The 23,477-nt window shown below is 38.0% G+C and overlaps 1 protein-coding gene across 8 annotated transcripts in view; it reads left to right on the forward strand.

The window, feature by feature from the left end:
* Positions 1 to 23,477, forward strand: part of DNM3 (dynamin 3) — a 646,555-nt gene that overhangs the window by 450,262 nt on the left and 172,816 nt on the right. For all 8 annotated transcript variants that reach the window (XM_070768173.1, XM_019976685.2, XM_070768169.1 and 5 more), the window contains one exon: positions 17,013 to 17,122. In XM_070768173.1, coding sequence (XP_070624274.1) covers positions 17,013 to 17,122 — 110 coding nt within the window. The remainder of the gene's footprint in view (positions 1 to 17,012; positions 17,123 to 23,477) is intronic.

The following is a 23,477-nucleotide window of genomic DNA, read 5'->3' on the forward strand; positions in this document are numbered from 1 at the left end:
AACAAATATTAGGAATCTCTGAATGCACAGACTTCTACAAGATCTCATTTAATCATCATACCCACTGTGAAGCATGAATTATCATCAACATACGGAGATAAAATAAGCCTGCAGAAATCTGGTTCTTTGCCTAGGTTCACATGGGTAGTGCTAGAGCTCAGATGTAAACCCCTGTGTCTTAATTCCAAACTGCGTATGTCTTTTCCCTTGACGTACTGGTCGTTGTTTCTCAGAGTCTGGGGGTAGAGCCTTCTGTGCATGCAGCAAAAGCAGAGAGTACTCTTTTGGTTTCTTCTAAAAGTCATTTAAATCTCTCTGTCTTTCCTCCTCCTGCTCCTTTCTCCTTCTCCGTGCTAACTACTTTTCTCTTCATCACCCTTCCCGCAGAGACCAGACTAGGAGTCATGATTAGGATTAATGGATAAGAACTATTCCAGTTCTCTTTCCCTTGTCAAAAGCCTGTTTCTGGATAGACATGCATTTGAGCTAATAGCAGTACACAGACCACCAGCTGTGCTCAGAGCAATGCAGCCAAGTGTCATCTTGTCCAAGTCCAAGGCTGCATCTCAGAAGACGTGTGGAAGGGGCCCCTCTTTCCCTGTTCCCATCTTGAATCAACACTCCCTAGGACACAGGGAGAAGGACTCTCACTAAAGTACAGAGGACAGGGTACTCCAGTCTGCTCTCCTTCATTTCCCTCAGAAGGAACCTCACTGAATCCTGTTAATATCAGTGGAAAGCAGTGGAGGGATTTAATGCAAAGGACTTCAGAAAAGCTCACTAATCGGTTGACTGCTTAGTCTTCTTGCTTTTTTCTTGGTGTTGCCTGTATTTGAATGTTTCTTTGCTTAGATGATAGGGGAGAGAGGGCAAAATTAAGCTTTGATTTTTGTTTGTTGCTTAGTGACAAATGCTGGGAGTAAAGTTTAAACCATTGAGTTCTGGGAATTGTCAGAGGATTTTATTTGTATATGCCTTCTTGACCTCCATTTTTCTCAGATAAGTAAAAATTATGCGGCATTTGTAAACAAGGTACTTTTATTGAGTTGAACTTTTACACATGTATGGTATACTTAGCCAAAATAACACTTTTATTTAATACAGTTATACTCCAAGGGTTATGCATGTAGAGTTCTATGTGATTAATATGCACTTGAAAGCATTACAAAGTAAGCATAATTTCATAGTTTGTGGGGTTTCTTAAATTCACTTTGTAACTTAATGTGCAGCCACAGAAGTCAAAATTGAGGGATATTACTACCAGGAATTCATATCATATCACGTACCTTTTTAATGTAAACTAGTCACTACTCCAAACTTGCAACTTTCTCTTTAAAAAAAATAAATAAATTGTGTTACCTTGGCACAAAGAAAGAAGTGAGGAAATGAGACCATTAAGCATTTGAAATATGCTAATTTTAAAGTGCTTGCAATATGTTTTGCCTTGCTAGTACATTTTTTCCTTCCTAGTAACTTAAAAGATATAAAATACAAAGTCCCTGTACTTAGCTTACTAGTAGAGAAAATTGAACCCATGTAGTTCACTGCAGTTAATTATAGAGGTAGTTGTAGTAGTTTATGAGCATTCACACAGCCAGGAATTTTTCTTTCTGTTTTACTCACATTGGTTGCCTTATTTTATTTCTTACGGAGGTGCTCAAATGCTCTCACCTACCCTTTGAATTTTCAATTTAAAATGTCTCATACACGTTATTTCTTATATATATAAGAAATATATATATCATATATATATGAGATAAATATATCATATATATATGAGATATATATATCATATATATATGAGATATATATATCATATATATATGAGATATATATATGGTTAAAGACTCTTTCCTTGAGTGAAAAGTCCTAGAAATTCATATCTTCATAGCCCTCCCCTTTCTCACACACACATATACTCACACTCACACTCATGCTCACACTCATATATATTCATGCTAATAATCAGTTCGTGTAGTTTTTCTTTTTTTAATGACTATTAAAATGAGAAATGCTATTGTTCTGCTTTACTGGGTATTCATTTTTGCTAAGACATAATAAGACATGATGACTAGATATTGCTACTGTATTTTCAGAGTTCTTAATTATCAACAACAGAATCTACTCTAGCTACTTTAAGCAGAAAAACATTAATTAAATGGGATATACTGCTCAAAGAACCTTTGGTGGGGAAATATTCCAGAAATAGTCTGAGTTTCCAGGAATGGTTCTCCAAATTAAATTTCAGAACTGAGGTTGCCAGGGACCTGTTGCCCCGACCAGTGTGGAGGCCTCACAGTCAGGAAGCTACCCTGTATTATACAGCCTCTGGATCCAGAGCCATGCCACTTCTGCCATGATCCAGGCCAACAAAACCCGTGCCACAGTCTCTGCCTCTTTCCTATGTGACTCACTTCTGAATCAAAGTCTGGCATGAGCGCATCAGATGGGTTGACACTGTCTTATCTGGAGCCCCCGCTGTAATAGCAAGGTTGGGAAGGGAAGGAGAATTTTGAATTGAACTCAAATGTTACGAGGGAATTGGAGTGGGTATCGAGACAATCCATCCTCAGAATCCACTTCAGTTAATAGCTGTGATATATATATCCCTGATGCTTTTGTACCATTCAGTTACTTGGAAATTCTATGTGTGAGTGAGGCTTGCGGAATATGGATCTCCCTATAAGATGATCAAGTAGCAAGCTGGCTTTTTCCTTGAAATGTTAGAATACAAAGCATTTTCTCTGAATCTTATTTAGCTTCCCAGAGAAGAACAGTCAATATCCTGCCTGACAGAGGCATAGGCATCCATCTGGTTGCTGGCATTCTGGGAGAAGGCAGGAAAGGGGACTGAGGGATAATATTTCAGTATAAAGATTTTCACTAAGTTCTCTTGTTTTTATCCCATATTTGCTGTCCCCTGGATCCAGAACTTCTTTTGTATTATTTTTTTCTGTAGGGAAAAGCCTCTGGTCTCCTGCTGGGGTTTAGGAATGGGCTGCCATACTGGGAGGGAGGGGCCCCATGTCATCAGTTGTTCTGGATAGGGCTTTATCTGATCCTGTCCTCGTCAGCTCCATAACTGTATCCCCTCATGTTGGGTACCAGTGCCTCCAAGGGCAAGACAGGACCCAAATGGGTTGGCTTCTCCTTCTCTCCCTGTCTAGGTGTTAGGAGGAGATAACTCTTTTCTGTGAAAGTGAAAGTCACTCAGTCCTGTCCAACTCTTTGTGACCCCATGGGCTATACAGTCCCTGAAATTCTCCAGGCCAGAATACTGGAGTGGGTAGCAGTTCCCTTCTCCAGGGGATCTTCCCAAACCAGGGATCAAACCTGGGTATCCCGCACTGCAGGCAGATTCTTCATTAGCTGAGCTACCAGGGAAGCCTGAAAGTTAATGAATACTCCTCTGTCTGCTTTCTCTCTTACAAAGCCTTTGGGAAATCTCTTGTCCACTGTTTTTTCCCCTTCTATTTTTTTGGTCCTTGTGGATTATTATTTTTTTATTCTTTTACTGGTATCATAGAAGGTTCAGAGAAGGGAGAGGCTGTATATGCATGCAATCAATCTGCTATGCTTAACCATAAGTCCATGAAATTTATTCTTTAGTGCATTCATTATAATCTGTCTTTTACATTGTCAATCTGGTATGTACAAATACTCATGAATATTGCTTTAAATATAAGGATTAATTAAATATAAACATTTAATAATAAAATCATTAATGTTCTCACTTTCAAATTGTGAAAGTACTTTTTTAGTCAGGGGTAAAAGGAGTCAACATTTTAAGGGTACTAGATGTACTTGAAATTATAGAGCTATATATATATATATATATATATATATATATATATACACACACACACACACCAAGTGCAAAAAACAAATAAAAAAGTGGTATTGCCCAAGAATGCCATGAGAATGGAGGAGGGAGCCCTCCAGTGGGCTTTTATGGCCAGACAGGCTTCCTGGAGGAGGTGAAGACTTAATTGGACTCTAAAGAAAGAGAAGGAACTAGGAAAAGAGCAGAGTCCAATTGGGTAATGGCAAATATACTATATTTCCCATTACCCAATAGAGATATTCCAGTGTGTAGTCCCATTTAAGGATCTGAGTACATGCAGAGGGGCAGCCATGAAGCTGATACATATAAACTGTGGAGTGTTGGGGGCCTCCAAGGAAGCTCATCAAAGGTATACATGGACAGTTTTTTCAGTGCCCAAGAGAAAAATCTAAAGAAGTAATATTTACTAGCAGCATGCTGGCTCACAAAGTCTGTTTACTACTCAAAATTTAATTTAGATTAAAGAAGGATATTAAAGCCCAACTAAAAATATGGGTAGTTTATGAGTTTCATACTTTGTACATCTCTGTAGTTATAACTTTTTAATAGCAATAAACATCAGATTTTAGTTTTCAACAGCATGTGGAACTAGTAGTATGGTATTCTCAATATTTTATAGCCTTTTTCTTTGATATGTTGATTATTTTATAAGTCAGTCATTGTCTCTTGAGTCTTTAATATAAGCAGAACACCATGCCAGCCTAAGAGGGGACTCAGGCATATGTGCGTTCAGCACTTTGTAGAATGTCAATCATGCAACCAAAAATAAAAAGGAAACAGTTGCTTCCTTCAAGGGCTTGATGCTTTGATAGGAAGTCAGGACATAGTTGCAGAGTAGAAGAGGAGCAAGCTGCATAAAATGATTAACAAAAGTAATAATAAAGGTAATAATAGTAATAGATTTGCTCTTTCCCTTAGTTTACCTTGCAGTTGGAAAGGCAGAGCATGAACACACTTAGGTGGAACATTTGGACACTTAGACAATGAGACAAAAGTACAAAGTCATTTCGTACAAACCAAGCACACGAGTTCTGTCGAGGGGTCAGATCTGGGTGTAAGGAATCCCAGCAATGGTAGAGGAGGCCTGAATGCTGTGCCTGGCCATACCAGGGGCTTTTGCTCTTTCAGGAGCACTGCATACTTGCATGAGTTTTTGGTGGACACATCAAAGTGCCCAATCAGGCAAGCCAGGCATGGCATGAGTGGTTTGAACTAGAAGGACTTGCTAGATTATATCCATGATTCTGAGAGATAAGTTTGCCCAGTTAGAAGTCACAGGGATCTGGATGGAACTACTTGGTGTAGGGGACTTAAAGGAGTGAGGTGACTCAAATTCTGGCTGGAAGTGAGAGGAGAGCCCTGGCACTGTGGGGACATCTGGAGAATAAGGCTGGCAGGTGGACCAGATTCTGAAAATAGGATCTAAAGAGCCAGGCCTGTGTTGTTGTTGTTGTTCAGTTGCTAAGTTGTTTCTGACTTTGTGACCCCCATGGACTGCAGCACACCAGGTCTCCTTGTCCCGTACCATCTCCCAAAGTTTCCCCAAGTTCATGTCCATTGAATTGGTGATGCTACCCAACCATCTCACCCTCTGTTGCCCTCTTTTCCTTCTGCCTTTAATCTTTTCCAGCATCAGGGTCTTTTCTAGTGAGTAGGCTGTTCGTATCAGGTGGGCAGAGTATTGGGGCTTCAGCATCAGTCCTTCCAAAGAGTATTCAGGGTTGATTTCCCTTAGGAGTGACTGGCTTGATCTTCTTGCTGTCCAAGGAACTCTCAAGTATCTTCTCCACAATTTGAAAGCATCAGTCCTTTGGTGCTCAGTCTTCTTTATGGTCCAACTCTCACATCTGTACAGGACTACTGGAAAGACCATAGCTTTGACTATACGGACCTTTGTCCTTGGTCACTGCGACTACATTTCTTAGCAGAAATGTCAGGAGACAATGATTCTTAATGGGCAGGTTTTCTCATAGCCCCACTCCTATGAGAAAAGAGCTACACTTTTTAATCTACTTAATATAGTGGGCTTTGATGTCAGAATTTTTTAAAGAATATCATTGACTTGAAAATAAGTCTACAAATAGGATGGGAAAGGAAAAGATAGAAAGATAGAGAAATGAGATCTATATACTTGAAGAAAAAGAAAAAATGTACATTGAGCCAGATAATCTTTTGCAGGAATTTTGAGGGAAGAGAACCAAGAGTGGCAAATAGGCAGCAGTATTTTTAGTGGAGGAAAGCGTTTAGATGAAGACAAGAGGGTATGACTAGATGTGTCCCATGTGGAAAGTGAAAATGCATTGACTTTCCTGAAAAGCGGGAGTACTGTGGTTGGTGCAGTGGGTGTGTTGAGATTGAATTTACTCTGAAGTCATCTTGGAAAATGAGATGAGGTGAGAGTAGGAAGCATGAAGAATATGTATGCTTTCATAACTCTTGTGTCAGTTACTCACGGGGACATCACATTTTTCTTGGCCCTGATCCCCACCCAGAAACCCAGGATAATGTCTCCAGTTTCCTTGTTTGCAAACATTCTGGCCACAGTGTACCAGGGATAAAAGAAAACATTGTTGGGGAAAGAATATTGATCAACATTATTGTCTCTGGAGAAGCAAGCAAATCATAATAATTGAATGTTCCACAGTATCTCATGAGTTTTCAGGATTCTGAAAAAAAACATTTAGAACCTCTGGATGAGGGATCTTTTCAACTTGTACTGATCTGTGGGCTACCACCCTGTTTTCGGACAAGGTTCTTGGTTGCCCCGTCATTCTGTCTCCTCCTTCAGCTGGCACCACAGTACCCCCTCTGTGGCCTTCACACATTGTCAGTGTAGTTGTGTCACAGGAATGTTCCATATGTTGCTAGCAGAATGGTACAACACTGAGAAAGAACAAATAAATGTCAATTTTCAAGTAGGACAAGAGGCATTTAATAAATTAGGAGTATACAATATGAAAAATGTGTTATAGAGAATGCACATGATATAAAGTATGAGAAGAGGAACGGTCAGAACTAAGAATCTTTCCTCTAGTGAGACACAGCTATCCTCCGCAGCATGAAATATTCCGCTAGTCTATTGTGGAATCTTTTTCTAATCAGATTATTTATTAGCCTGAGAAATTGCCATGATTTTTTTTTTACATTTTTCTTTTATTTATGTTTTTTTAATCTTTTTGTTATTATTATTTTTTTACTTTACAATATTGTATTGATTTTGCCATACATCAACATGCATCCACCACGGGTGTACACGTGTTCCCCATCCTGAACCCCCCTCCTACCTCCCTCCCCATACCATCCCTCTGGGTCATCCCAGTGCACCAGCCCCAAGCTTCCTGTATCCTGCATCGAACCTGGACTGGTGATTCGTTTCGTATATGATATTATACATGTTTTAATGCCATTCTCCCAAATCATCCCCCTCCTCCTTCTCCCACAGAGTCCAAAAGACTGTTCTGTACATCTGCGTCTCTTTTGCTATCTCGCATACAGGGTTGTCATTACCATCTTTCTAAATTCCATATATATGCGTTAGTATACTGTATTGGTGTTTTTCTTTCTGGCTTACTTCACTCTGTATAATAGGCTCCAGTTTCATCCACCTTATTAGAACTGATTCAAATGTATTCTTTTTAATGGCTGAGTAATACTCCATTGTGTATATGTACCATTCTTATCCATTCATCTGCTTTCTTATCCATTCATCTGCTGATGGACATCTAGGTTGCTTCCATATCCTGGCTATTATAAACAGTGCTGCGATGAACATTGGGGTACACGTGTCTCTTTCAATTCTGGTTTCCTTGGTGTGTATGCCCAGCAGTGGGATTGCTGTGTCGTATGCCATGATGTTTTAAAATGTTAGAGCAATCCAGTGAAGAATTATAACAAAATTCACATATTTAAAAAATAGATTTAGAACCATTATTACCTATTTCAAAGATATACTTGGTGCCATTACTATCTTTTAAATGTATTTTTCTCTAGTCTTTTATAATCTAGTCTCCTTTATGTTCTGTCATTTTTTTTAAAACTTTGTATCAGTTTGTACCTCTAAGATCAGCATAGCTGCTGAATTTTGTTTTTGTATTGTTTCGAAGTGTATTGGATTGTCACAGTATATTTATATGTTTAGGCCACAAGATTTTTTATTAATCAAATCAAGTATATTGTTCTAGGTTAGTAAAACTTTACCTAATAAACTGTATGATATTAAGCAAAATGCTGTAAATTAATTCAAAATCAGTTTTTGAGAACTTAGAAATAAGTTTTCATATCGCATCTTTTTGGATCATTTTTAACATAAGAGTATAGGTAGACATGGGGCTTCCCAGGTGGCTCAGTGGTAAAGAATCTGCCCACCAATGCAGGAGACACAGAAGACACAGGTTTGATCCCTGGGTTGGGAAGATCCCCTGGGGAAGGATATGGCAACCTGCTCTACTATTCTTACCTAGAAAATTCCTTGGCCAGAGGAGCTTGGTGGGCTCTAGTCCCTGGGGTCGCAAAGAGCTGGAGATGACTGAATGCGTGCACGCACACACGCACATAGGTAGACATAATGGTAAAAATAGTACGGGTACAACATAATAGTAAAATTCCATCATGTTGGTATTTTATTTGTAATGTATCATCAACAATCAAAATTTTGCTAACCAATATCCATATATGTAACAGTATAATAGCTGTTAAATGTAAATGAGTTATAACACAGTCCTTACCCTCAAGTAGCTTCCAATCTACTTGAAGAGGCAAGCTGAACATAAATAGGCAGTTTTATTCTATATGTGTGTGTGTGCTCAGTCGTTCAGTCCTGTTTGACTCTTTGTGACCGTGGACTGTAGCTCGCCAGTCTCCTCTGTCCATGGGATTCTCCAGTCAAGAATACTAGAGTGGGTTGCCATTCCCTTCTCCAGGGTTATTCTATATAGCCTATGACAAAAATTATAGAAAATTTGAAAACTATATAGAGGTCTATGACTTGCTATCATCAGAGTAGGCTTCATGGAGGGGGTAGCACTTCACATAAATTTCAAGATCATTAGTATTTGCCTTCTTGCAGAAAAGAGACATTCCTAGCAAGTAGAAGCAATACAAACACAGGCAGAGGTAAAAATAAACATGGTAGTCAGTCTAAATGTTATAAAGTTTTAATGATCAAAAGCAATGACAGTTAAGCATCTTATACAGGTTTTTTTCCATAGAATTTTAATTTGATTATCAAAATATATATAACTATCCAAATATTTTACTCAGCATTTGACTTTAATTATTAGACATTCTCAAATTAATTCAACAAATGTTTATAATTTACGCTACATAAATTTCAGTGATCACTGTGCTAGGCATTGTAATATATAGAAAGGAGGAGGGATTCGCAGTCTTATCCTTGAAGATTTTGGTGCCTTATCATGCAGGAGACCCGGGTTTGATCCCCTGGAGAAGGAAATGACAGCCCATTCCAGTATTCTTGCCTGGAGGATCGCATGGACAGAGGGGTCTGGTGGGCTACAGTCCATGGGGTCGCAAGAGTTGGACACAACTTAGCAACTAAACCACCATTAGTGAGAAAGATGCACAAGTAAAATGATTCAGTGTAGTTATCAAACCAAGGCCACTTGAATATTCCCCAAGTTCTAAAACTCTGTATGTATGAGTCACCAAGTATATAAAGACTTTCCAATCCTTTGCACATTCAGGAGTTATTCCTCCATACACTGAACACTTTCCTCATACTCACTATAGCTTCTTCCAGCAACCAAGTTATATTGATGGTGCTCTGCAAGCTAGAGGTTATCAGTGGACACTTGCTGGCCCCACATCTGTCCCATATTGATCCTTTTGTTTCCTTTCAAGGTCAGTGAACATATACTGTGAGGCTATATCTTAATTCCCATCTCCCTCAATATTGAGCCTCTGCTTATGTCACTCATAGTTTAATTACTTCCACCTCAGACCGCACTCTTACACATTAAAGCCTCCTTTCTTCGGCCTATTCTGTCAATATTTCTCCTCTTTCTTCTAACATTTGGCAAGTTATTGCAAGGAAAATACACACATACACACTCTCTCATATTCCCTCTGTCTTTGAAAAAAGAATCCCTGTCATCTTTGATGCCTTCCATACAAATAGTACTGGTTGTTGTTGTTCAGTTGCCCAGTCACGTCCGACTCTTTGCAACCCCATGGACTGCAGCATGCCCGGCCTCCCTGTCCCAGTCCATCTCCCAAAGTTGGCCCAAATTCATGTCCATTGCATCAGTGATGCCATCCAACCATCTCATTCTCTGATGCCCTCTTCTCCTGCCCTCAATCTTTCCCAACATCAGGGACTTTTCCAATGAGTTGACTGTTTGCATCAGATGACTGAAATACTGGAGCTTCAGCTTCAGCATCAGTCCTTCCAGTGAATATTCAGGGTTGATTTCCCTTAAGATTGACTGATTTGATTTCCCGGCTGTCTAAGGGCTTTCAGGAGTCTTCTCCAGCACCACAGTTTGAAGGCATCAATTCTTCGGCCTCTGCCTTCTTTACAGTCCAGCTCTCACAACTGTATGTGACCACTTGGAAGACCATAGCCTTGATTATATGGACCTTTGTCAGCAGAGTAATGTCTCTGCTTTTCAACACACTGTCTTAGGTTTGTCATAGCTTTCCTGCTAAGAAGCGATCATCTGCTGATTTCATGGCTATAGTCATCATCTGCAGTGATCTTCAAGCCCAAGAAGAAGAAATCTGTCACTGCTTCCACCTTTTCCCCTTCTATTTGCCATGAAATAATGGGCTGGATGCTATAATCTTAGTTTTTTTTAATATTTAGTTTTAAGCTGGCTCTTTTGCTCTCCTGCTTCACCCTTATAAGAGGCTCTTTAGTTCGTCTTTGCTTTCTGCCATTAGAATGGTATCATCTGCATATCTGAGGTTGTTTCCCTGCTTGTCTTGATTCCAGCTTGTAACTCTTCTAGTCTGGCATTTCTCATAATGTTCTCAGCATATAGTCTAAACAAACAGGGTGACAGGAGACAGCTCTGTCATACATCTTTCTCAATCTTGAACCAGTAGTACTGATAACCATCTTATATTGAGAAAAGAAAAGGTATTATGTTTTAAAATGAAGAAAAGAATGGTGCTGAATGAGTGGCATCAGCTTTTGAAGCTTTTGAAACTTACACAGAAAATTTTTTTCTTGATCCACATTTAAAAACTCTTCCTCTAGAATTTTGCAAATGCTTCCTCCAAAATGTCTATTAAAGATAAAATGTTTAAAATACCAAATTCTATTCCTTGTTTATTTACCAAAAAAAGAAACATTCTCTACTTTTTTGCTTTTCTTTGCAAGTGTAACCTACTTGAACAATAAAATTAACTGAACATTCTGAGTTCCAAATGAACAATCTTGACAGAAATTTTTAAATTAATGCATTTGCAAGATGAAGATGTCTCATATAAGATATACACACATACCTCATTTTATCTGACAACCTTGCGTTGTCAGATGGTGATTAGCATTTTTAAGCAATAAAGTACTTTTCAATTAAGGTAAGTAGATTGTTTTTTTTTTTTTTTAAACATAATGCTATTCCACACTTAATAGACTACCATTTAGTATAAACATAACTTTTATATGTACTGGGAAACCAAAAAAATATCATTTGACTTGCTTTATTATGATATTGGCTCTGTTGTGGAGGTCTGGAACTAAACCTGTAATATCTCCAAGGCGTACCTATAATTTAAAGTGAATAAAATAAACCATACCTGTTGTGTGAATTGAAAGGAGAGAGGGGATACTAATACAGACATAGAATTAAAACTCTGGAAAAACTCTTTGCACAGACGATAGAACTTGAACTGCACTCTAGATAGTACACTGGTATATAGGGAGTTGAAAGAGTATATCAAGCTGGGAAAGGACTGTTGGCAAATGTGTATTTGGTTGAAATGGAGACTTCCTACTAAAGAGTAAAGGAGATATTGACAAGTCAGGATCAGACCAATTTGTAGGTGTTTTTCAATTTCACATTAAGAAGTTTCATGGAACTTCTTCCATAAATAATGGAGAACTGTGAATGTTTTGAAGGTCTATAATGAATTTGAGAAACCTGTTGGCAGGTCAGGAAGCAACAGTTAGAACTGGACATGGAACAGCAGACTGGTTCCAATAGGAAAAGGAGTACATCAAGGCTGTATATTGTCACCCTGCTTATTTAACTTATATGCAGAGTACGTCATGAGAAACGCTGGGCTGGAAGAAGCACAAGCTGGAATCAGGATTGCTGGGAGAAATATCAATAACCTCAGATATGCAGATGACACCAGCCTTATGGCAGAAAGTAAAGAGGAACTAAAAAGCCTCTTGATAAGAGTGAAAGAGGAGAGTGAAATAGTTGGCTTAAAGCTCAACATTCAGAAAATGAAGGTCATGGCATCTGGTCCTATCACTTCATGGGAAATAGATGGGGAAACAGTGGAAACAGTGTCAGACTTTATTTTGGGGGGCTCCAAAATCACCGCAGATGGTAATTGCAGCCATGAAATTAAAAGACGCTTACTCCTTGGAAGGAAAGTTATGACCAACCTAGATAGCATATTCAAAAGCAGAGACATCACTTTGCCAACAAAGGTCCGTCTAGTCAAGGCTATGGTTTTTCCTGTGGTCATGTATGGATGTGAGAGTTGGACTGTGAAGAAGGCTGAGCACCGAAGAATCGATGCTTTTGAACTGTGGTGTTGGAGAAGACTCTTGAGAGTCCCTTGGACTGCAGAGAGATCCAACCAGTCCATTCTGAAGGAGATCAGCCCTCGGTGTTCTTTGGAAGGAATGATGCTAAAGCTGAAACTCCAGTACTTTGGCCACCTCATGCAAAGAGTTGATTCATTGGAAAAGACTCTGATGCTGGGAGGGTTTGGGGACAGGAAGAGAAGGGGATGACAGAGGGTGAGATGGCTGGATGGCATCACTGACTTGATGGACGTGAGTCTGAGTGAACTCCAGGAGTTGGTGATGGACAGGGAGGGCTGGCATGCTGCGATTCATGGGGTCGCAAAGAGTCGGACATGACTGAGCGACTGTACTGAACTGAATGAATTTGACAGAGTAGTTTAAGAAAATTGCCCTCTCTGGTGATGTTAGAGGAAGTACAAGACTAAAAGACTAGATAGGAGGCCATTTATAATTGCAGGCTTGTGAGATGCCAGGGACCTGAATTAATGTAGTGGGAATGTCAAACAATGGGAGCTATGACAAATGCTTCAAACACCATGCAGTATAGTCTTGTAATAAAGAAGGCGATGGAAGACAATACGTCAGAAGTGATAGTGAGGTTCCAGACTGGGTGACTGGGAGAAGGATAAATATACCTGATGGCAGAAATGGGGAGGTCAGAAGAGGAAAACTGGATGGGTGAGAGGAAGGAATGTGATGATAGGTACATGGGCTCATCACTGTCAGTAGAAAGTTAACGTGAGCCGCATATGTCATTTAAAATTGTCCAACAGCTGCATTCAAAACAGTACAGATGAAATTATGTTTAATAATACTTTACCTCAATATATTCAAAGTATTGTCATTTTAACATATAATTGATATAGAAGTATTAATGATATAGTTTTCATTCTTTTTCTCATAATAAATCTTTGAAATCTGGTATGTATTTAACACTTAAGCACATCCCAATTTGACTAGCTACATTTCAAGAACATGGTAGTCACCTTAGCTGGAGGCTACCATATTTAACAGTGAATTATTAGAAAGTTTATAGAGTTAACAAAGAATATGTAACAAATGTCTCAATTAAGGTAGTTAAGATTCACTATATTTTAGAAATTATACTTGTTTACCCTTTCTCCTCTGTTTCTTTTGTTTATTTCAACTATTTCATATTTAAGATGTTATTTTAGTACAACATCATACCTTCCCAGAAGGACTGAAAATTTTAGAGATATCCATGACATATAGCTTCATGGTTCTCGCATTTAATTCTCCATCTGACTAACAACTTTAAACAAATTAGTCTGAATCTTCTTTTTCTTCTTTTTTTGTCAGTCTGGAAAACTCTTGATTAGGAAATAATTTAGCAATATGTCCTCAAAAGTCTTAGATAAATGACATTTAGTTCTTTGGAAATGAAACTACGTTTTTTTATATTTCTCTGTCTGCACATATGTGTATTTCTCCATTGTTTAATATCTGATGAAAACTTGCTGGAGTTTTGGTCTCTACTATATGCTAAAGAATGTAGTACAAAAGAGAGCCTACTTCTATAGAAAACAGGCCAAGGACATTGTGTTCCATCTTTACAATGAAATGCAGATTTCCCATTAGAAGGCAAATCCATCATTTCAAAAGGTTAAATAGGATGTGCATTAAAAAAATCCAACTGCTTAAATTTAGGGCATTGAAAAGCATCCAGTACAAAAATGTTCCCTGGTTCTCAAGCGTTTTCATTTGATTATGTGTTGGGTAGCTTTTCCTTCAGGCTACAACCTTGACTCTTAGAATTGTGTCCTAAAATAGTCTAAAGTTAGGCCCAACTCTGATGCTTCATTTGCATAAATTATGCATTTTGTTATTTAGAATATCCTTGTATTTGCTATTGTTAATTTCTGTAAAAGAAATATTGGAATCTTCTTACAGTGCTTTGCTTTTTTATATTTATTCTTGCACTTCTCTCACTGCCATTCAATTTGTTTTTGGTCTGTTTTGTTATCTTCTTTGAAGACCTTGCCTTCTAGGACAGCCATTTTGTCCTTCAACCAGCTTCCTTTAGCTTCCTGTGTCACCTGTTCCTTTCTGCCTCACTATTCTAATGTGTTCTGCCCAAATTTCCCCCTGACTAATTTAGGAGTTAGTTAGTTCAGTCGCTCGGTCGTGTCCGACTCTTTGCGACCCCATGAATCACAGCACGCCAGCCCTCCCTGTCCATCACCAACTCCATCACCAACTCCCTGTCCATCACCAACTCCTGGAGTTCACTCAAACTTATATCCATTGAATCGGTGATGCCATCCAGCCATCTCACCCTCTGTCATCCCCTTCTCCTCCTGCCCCCAATCCCTCCCAGCATCAGAGTCTTTTCCAATGAGTCAACTCTTTGCATGAGGTGGCCAAAGTACTGGAGTTTCAGCTTTAGCATCATTCCTTCCAAAGAACACCCAGGACCGATCTCCTTTAGAATGGACTGGTTGGATCTCCTTGCAGTCCAAGGGACTCTCAAGAGTCTTATCCAACACCACAGTTCAAAAGCATCAATTCTTTGGCGCTCAGCTTTCTTCACAGTCCAACTCTCACATCCATACATGACCACTGGAAAAACCATAGCCTTGACTAGAAGGACCTTTGTTGGCAAAGTAATGTCTCTGCTTTTGAATATGCTATCTAGGTTGGTCATAACTTTCCTTCCAAGGGGTAAGCGTCTTTTAATTTCATGGCTGCAGTCACCATCTGCAGTGATTTTGGAGCCCCCAAAAATAAAGTCTGACACTGTTTCCACTGTTTGCCCATCTATTTCCGATGAAGTGATGGGACCAGATGCCATGATCTTCGTGTTCTGAATGTTGAGCTTTAAGCCAGCTTTTTCACTCTCCTCGTTCACTTTCATCAAGAGGTTTTTTTAGTTCCTCTTCACTTTCTGTCATAAGGCTGGTGTCATCTGCATATCTGAGGTTATTAATATTGCTCCCGGCAATCTTGATTCCAGCTTGTGCTTCTTCCAGCCCAGCGTTTCTCAAGAAGCAAAGGCAGTGATAGTTCTTGCAATAACATTTTCTGATGTCTGCAGACAGCATGGCCCCCGCAAGCTGGCTAGGGAACATAGAAGAATTCTGCCCCACACTACTGAGCATAGACAAATTCTCAAGGAAGAACTGTAGGAGCTGAAAGAACAATAAAGTTTATGTCAAACATATCTGTATGGTGCATGTATTTCTCATAAGCATTAATATTGTGTATTAAGTCATGGCTAAATCTCTATGCTCTTCTCCTCTGAAATCTAGGCCTGGTATTTCTCAGGACTGTCACCCGAGATATACAGAGGACTACTGTTTAACAAGGGCTGTGTTAAAATGCCCCAAATATTGACTAGGTTTCCTAAACTTGAATATTTGGCTGTCTCCTATTATACTGATTGTTAGATATTTATGCATGCGATAATATTGTCCCTGGGCCACTCCATAAAGGTAAATGTTCTAATAATTCTTTGGCATCCAATATGTTTAACCAAGATTGGTTTGGTTCCATTTGCAGACCTCCCCTCTCAAATGTCCATTTTCTTCCTAAAGAGTTGTTAATTTTAGAAGAGAATTTGTTCTAGTTAATATCAATTCACTTCTAATGGGTGTTTATTCTCCCCAAAGAGTTTGACAATTTAATGGCATCATTTTTTTTTCCTGGACCCACATTTTATTCTAGACTTGAATGAAAGAAGTATTTTCTGTGCTTTATCATAGTTTATAGGGAATATTTCATATTAGGGTCCTTGTGCTTCCAGTCTCCTGCCGGTTCTGGCTATCAAAACTGCTTAGGCTGCAAATAAAATATGAAATGAAATCCATCTGGCATTTCTCATTGAATTAGGACCAGAACATTTTTGCTAAATATTAACAGATGGCTAAATTTTTAATATCAAACTAACATTTTAAAACATCTAAGGGGACCCACATGAGAAAGAAAGGATAGAAGACCATATGTTTTTTCCATCCCTGAGCCCTTTCTTCCTCTGCACGTTCCCTCCCGTCATTCTTCTGACCCATATATTGAGAACCATTGGCATCTCCTGTCTCCAATGATTTTTCTTCCTTGGTGTGGCTTGGTGATGGTTTGATGGCTTAGTTGCAAAGTCGTGTCCAACTCTTTACAACCCCATGGACTGTAGCCCACCAGGCTCCTCTGTCCATGGGATTCCCCAGGGAAGAAAACTGGAGTGAGCTGCCATGTCCTCCTCCAAGGGGATCTTCCTGACCTAGGGATCAAACCTGCATCTCCTGCTTGGAGGTTTCTTTACCAGTTAGCCCCCTGGGAAGCCCTTGTTCCTTGGTAGCTGGTGTCAAAGTAGTGTATGATGGTATCAAAATATTGTAATCAAATGCTGACCAGCTCAGGTGATATGTGGCTGTGGGCATGCTTCAAGATCTTTTATTAAAGCCAGTTCTCTCTTTCTCTCTATAGGAAAAAGAAAAGAAGTATATGCTTCCCTTGGACAACCTGAAAGTTCGGGATGTGGAAAAAAGCTTTATGTCTAGCAAGCATATCTTTGCACTCTTTAATACAGAACAAAGGTAAGAAAATGAAGCAGCTTATGTCTTCACATTTTTTTTCTTTGAATTTCTATGTGATCCAGAGACCATATTTGCAAGATTTCTTTTGGTCCTACCTTAAAATTTGTTAACTCTTGAGTTTTCCTTTCATTTGTTTTGTATTTTCAGCTTTTACCATAGGTTATGGATTCAAAAGATTTAAACTTAGAACAAGGAAGATCTTCAAGTATTAATTTCCTGCTCTTAAGCAGGCACCTGTGTCATTCTTAAACTATGTTTTGTTACTTTAAAGTCTTCCTTGTTCTGCATTTATTGTTCTGTACTTTTAAATAAATTACTCAGATATAATTTTTAGTAGTGTCCAATGGATTAGTATCACTTAAGACCCAATCAGGTATTCTGACTAAATTCTTGCATCAGTAAATAAAATTATTCATTTAAGATGAATGCAAATATATTGTTCTTTACAGTTTTTCAAAGCACTGTCCACATTCATTGTCTGTTGTAGCAATTGTGAGGGAAACGATAGAGTACTATGATTACCATTTCATAAATAAGAATGTATCTCAGAGACTTTGGGATCACAAAATTATCCCTGAATTTGGGGCTAATTATTGTGGAGTGCCATGGTTATTCACTGAAACTAAGTAAACAAATGGAGAAGGAAGAGAGAATTGGATAGAGAAACATAAAAAGACTACGACTAGGCAAAAATAATAAAGACCTTTTCCAAATGAAATTGTTACGGGAAAAAGCTAATTAATTTCTGTGAGTCAGTTATTAAGAAACTGAGTCATTAGGTGGCAGGATCTAATTTTAACCCATCTCTCCAGGCTTTTTATCTTGGTTTAGCAATGAATGGAGTTCCTTGATTAGGTTCAGTGACTGGCCCAGGGTCAATCACACAGTAAATCAAAATGGTGGGAGAGGGGGGCAGGGAGCCTTTTTTCTACATTCCCAGTCAGTTGCTCAGAGTGACTCATTGTACAAAAATACTTAGAAAAACCACAAGAACAGAACGTTTAAAGAATCAAGGGAAAAGAAAATTAATATAACTCCCCTGCCAAATACTGAGAATGAGATTTTATTAAAGTATTTTAATTTAAATACTAATTTGTTATTAGTATTATTTGAGAGCAGCTGGTGAAAAGACACTGAAAATGATAAAGAATAAAAAGGTTTCCTGGAGAGACAAGTACTGTGTCCTCCACAGGGGCAAAGTTCAGTACTGTTTACATACCTTCCTCGGAGCAGTGGGGAGTCAGAAAGTCCTAAAGCAGTCTTCAGGGGTGTGCTCAGCCTTCCTGCTTGGATGCAGAGTGGGCAGTATAATTGCCACACAGGAAGTCAAGCTAAATTTGAATCTTTGATCAACCTAGAAAGTTAAGGTTATAAAACTGCTGAGTATAAAAAAAAAAAATCAGATAATGATAGAGCATCTTTTTAGACAAAATACAATTATGGATTTATTTTCTTCTATTTTATTGGAATATAATTGCTTTACAGTGTTACGTTAGTTTTTGCTGTATGGTGAGGTGAATCATCTATGTGTATATATATATATCCCCTCCCTCTTAGAACTCTCTCCACTCCCATCCCCACCCCAATCCCACCCATCACAGAGCACAAAGCTGAGCTCCCTGTGCTTTATAAAAGTAGCTTCCCCCTAGCTATCTAATTACACGTGGTAGTGTATATACATCAATCCTAATCTCTCAATTTGTCCCACTCTCCCCTCCCCCACCCCCCACCCTGTGTCCACATGTCCATTCGCTACATCCATGTTTCTATCCCTGCCTTGGAAATAAGTTTATCTGTACCATTTTTCTAGATTCCACATGTATTCATGAAAATATGGTATTTGTGTTTCTGACTTATTTCACTTAGTATGACAGACTCTAGGTCCATCCACATCTCTACAAATGACACTTCTTTGTTTCTTTTAGTGGATAAGAAATACTCCGTTGTGTATATATATATACACCACATCTTCTTTATCCATTCATCTGTCATTGGACATTTAGCTTGTTTCTATGTCCTGGCTATTGTAAATAGTGCTGCAGGGAGCATAGGGGTACATATGACCTTTTGAATTATAGTTTTCTCAGGGTATATACCCAGGAGTGGGATTGCTGGGTCATATGGTAGTTCTCTATTTAGTTGTTGAAGGAACCTCCATACTGTTCCCCACAGTGGCTATATCAATTTACATTCCCACCAGTAGTGCAAGAGGGTTCCCTTTTCTCCACATCCTTTCCAGCAAAGAGAGCAAAAGACATGAACATAAGAAATTTCCGGGCTTCTAAAAATCTAGGTATCCTGGAATTCTAGAATTGTCAGAAAGTATTAAGCTCTTCAACCACTTCACTTGACCTCTATCTGTGCAAGAATATACAGGCATTTTTGCCATTTATCTTTTCCTCTGAAATCTTGATAATTTGGTATTGGCTAGGCCCTCTAGTAGTACAATATTAAGTACAATTGGGCATCTTTGTTTTGTTCGTGATTTGAAAGAAAATTATTTCACATTTTTATGGTTAAGTGCTTTCTGATAGTTACCCGTTATCAAGTAAAGAAGATTCCCTGAGTTCCTAGTTGCTGAAGTTTCTGTTTTAATCATGAATGGGTGTTTTTGTCATGGATGAGTGGTTTTTTTTTTTTTCCCCTCTATGACCTTCTTTTTTAATCTATTCATGTGGTGAAATATATTAATAGGCCTTCTTACTGTAAACCATCCTTGATCTCCTAGGATTAAACCTAATTAAATTATGATGTATCATTGTCTATTATGTGTCCCTGACTTAAGTTTGCCATTTTATTTAGCTTTTTGCGTCTATGTTCATAAGTGAAATTGGCTCATAAATGTTCTTTTTTATGTTGTCCCTGCCTAGTTTTCATATCAAGGTTCTGTTAGCTTCATAACTAAAGTTATGAAGTAGAAAAAAGTTCTTATTGTTCTTTGGAACACTTTGTATAAGGTAGGGTGTGAATGTTAACTGAGTGGTAGAACTCACCTGTAAAATCATCTAGAACTTATGGACAGTTTTGATAAGTAGACTTTGGGCTAGTGATTTCATATATTTAATAAGTATAGATTTGTTCAGGTTTTCTGTTTTTTCTATAAGTTTAAACAAATTATATTTTTTTCTAGGAAATTACCCATTCTGTTTTTTTAATATATTTTAATATTAGCATCAATGATTTCTTACTATTCTATTTTTACAAATCTCTGCTGTGTCTGAAATTTAATCCTTTTTTTATTTCTCATATTAAACCTTACCTGTTTTCACTTGGTCACTCTTTTCAGAGTTGTATCTTTTTCCAGAGAACCAACTTTTGATCCTCAGTTGTATATGTTTTATCTATTTCAGGAATTTCTGCTCTCTTCTTCATTTCCTAACTTGTATTTACTGTGTTTTCTTTGTAGCCCATTTTTTCTAACTTCTTTTTTAGATGTGTAGCTCAAAATTTTTATCTTATTTTTTCTTATGTATGCATATAATTGTATAGATTTCCTTCTGTGTATTTTTAGCTGCTTACCACAAACTTTGTAACATAATACCTTGGTTACCATTAAGTTCTGTTTCCTCTGATCTTCTGTTTCCATAATCTTCATTATCATTTTTTCTTTGAGTTGTTTAGAACTGTGTTTTATATTTTATAGTGCATGGAATTTTATTGTTTTTTTGTTGTTGATTTCTAACTTAATTGTATTGTGGTCAGAGCACATGATCTAGCACACATGGTAAATTTTCATAAATATTTCATATATGCTTGAGAAGAATGTATTGATTTAGGAGTACAGGGTTCCATGAGAGTTCTATGAATCATGTTTGTTAATAATACTATCCAGTCTATAGTAATTATAAAAATATAGTTACTATATTTTTAAGTCTTGATTGATAAAAAAAACTCAACAAGTATACACTAGGAAGCTCAATTATAATTTGTGTAAGAGAATGTTTTGCCTATATTGTCTTCTAGGAATTTTATGGTGTCCTAACAGATATTTAAGTCCTTAAGCCATTTTAAGCTTAATTTTTGTGTACAGTATAAGGGACTATTCTAACTTCATTGATGTACAAGTCATTGTCCAGCTTTCTCAACACCACCTGCTAAAGAGAATGTCTTTTCTCCATTCTTTTCTCTCATTCTTTTCTTCATTCTCATTCTGTATATTCTTGCCTCCTTTGCCAAAGATTAATTTACCATATGTGGTTGGTTCATTTCTGGGCTTTCTGTTGATCTCTATGTCTGTTCCTGTGCCGATGTCACACTTTTGATTACTGTAGCTTTGTGTATTGTCTGCAGCCTGGAAGAGTTATGCCTTGAGCTTTGTTCTTTTTCCTCAGGATTGCTTTGGCACTTCTGGATCTTTTGTAGTTCCATATAAACTTTAGGATTGTTTGTTTTAGTTCTATGAAAAATATCATGGGGAAGTTGATAGGGGTTGCAATAAATCTGTAGCTTGCTTTTTGTAGTATGGCCATTTAAACAATATTAGTTTTCTAATCCAAGAGTATAGGATATCTTTCCATTTTCTTGAATTATATTTGATTTCCTTTATCATTGTTTTGTAGTCTCAGCATATAACTCTCAGTTCAGTTCAGTTCAGTTCAGTCGCTCAGTCGTGTCCGACTCTTTGTGACCTCATGAATCGCAGCACGCCAGGCCTCCCTGTCCATTACCAACTCCCAGAGTTCACTCAAACTCACGCCCATCGAGGCATTGATGCCATCCAGCCATCTCATCCTCTGTCGTCCCCTTCTCCTCCTGCCCCCAATCCCTCCCAGCATCAGAGTCTTTTCCAATGAGTCAACTCTTTGCATGAGGTGGCCAAAGTACTGGAGTTTCAGCTTTAGCATCATTCCTTCCAAAGAATACCCAGGACCAATGTCCTTTAGAATGGACTGGTTGGATCTCCTTGCAGTCCAAGGGACACTCAAGAGTCTTCTCCAACACCACAATTCAAAAGCATCAATTCTTCAGCGCTCAGCTTTCTTCACAGTCCAACTCTTACATCCATACATGACTACTTGAAAAACCATAGCCTTGACTAGACGGACCTTTGTTGGCAATGTCTCTGCTTTTGAATATGCTATCTAGGTTGGTTGTAACTTTCCTTCCAAGGAGTAAGCATCTTTTAATTTCATGGCTGCAGTCACCATCTGCAGTGATTTTGGAGCCCCAAAAGATAAAGTCTGACACTGTTTCCACTGTTTCCCCATCTATTTCCCATGAAGTGATGGGACCAGATATCATGATCTTCCTTTTCTGAATGTTGAGCTTTAAGCCAACTTCTTCACTTTCCTCTTTCACTTTCATTAAGAGGCTTTTTAGTTCCTCTTCACTTTCTGCCATAAGGGTGGTGTCATCTGCATATCTGAGGTTATTGATATTTCTCCTGGCAATCTTGATTCCAGCTTGTGCTTCTTCCAGTCCAGCGTTTCTCATGATGTACTCTGCATATAAGTTAAATAAGCAGGGTAACAATATACAGCCTTGACATACTCCTTTTCCTATCTGGAACCAGTCTGTTGTTCTATGTCCAGTTCTAACTGTTGCTTCCTGACCTGCATATAGGTTTCTCAAGAGGCAGGTCAGGTAGTCTGGTATGCCCATCTCTTTCAGAATTTTCCACAGTTTCACCTCATTGGTTAGATTTATTTGTAGGTTTTTTTGATATGATTTTTAAACAAGGGTTTTTTTTTAACTTTGTCTTTCTGATATTTCATTGTTAACGTACAGAAATGCAACAGATTTCTGTATATTAATCTTGTATTCTGATACTTTGCTGAGTTTATTTATCAATTCTAATAGTTTTGTGTGGAGTCCTTATGGTTTTCTGTATATAGTATCATATCATCTGCATATAGTGACAATTTTATGCGTTCCCTTCTGATTTGGATACCTTTTATTTCTTTCCCTGTTTAATTGCTATGGCTAGGACTTTCAGTACTATGTTGAATAGAAGTGATGAGAGTGAACATTCTTGTCTTAAACCAAATTTTAGTTGAAAGGGAAGATTTTCATTATGTTGGCTGTGGGTTTGTCATAAATGGCTTTTGTTATGTTGAAATATGTTCCTTCTGTACCCACTTTTGTTAGAGTTTTATCTTGAATGGATATTGAATTTCATCAAATGCTTTTTCTACATCCTTGAGATGATGGTGTGGTGTTTGTCTTCTTGATGTTGTGTATTGTATTGATTGATTTGGATATGGTGACTCGTCCTTGTGATACTGGGATGAATCCAATTTGATCATGATGTATGATAACTTTTTATGTATGATACTTTACTGGATTTGGTTTGCTAAGATTTTGTTGAGGATTTTTGTATCTATATTCATCAAAGATATTGATCTATAATTCTTTT

Source organism: Bos indicus, chromosome 16 (assembly GCF_029378745.1).
Source record: "Bos indicus isolate NIAB-ARS_2022 breed Sahiwal x Tharparkar chromosome 16, NIAB-ARS_B.indTharparkar_mat_pri_1.0, whole genome shotgun sequence".
Taxonomy (NCBI): Eukaryota; Metazoa; Chordata; class Mammalia; order Artiodactyla; family Bovidae; genus Bos; species Bos indicus.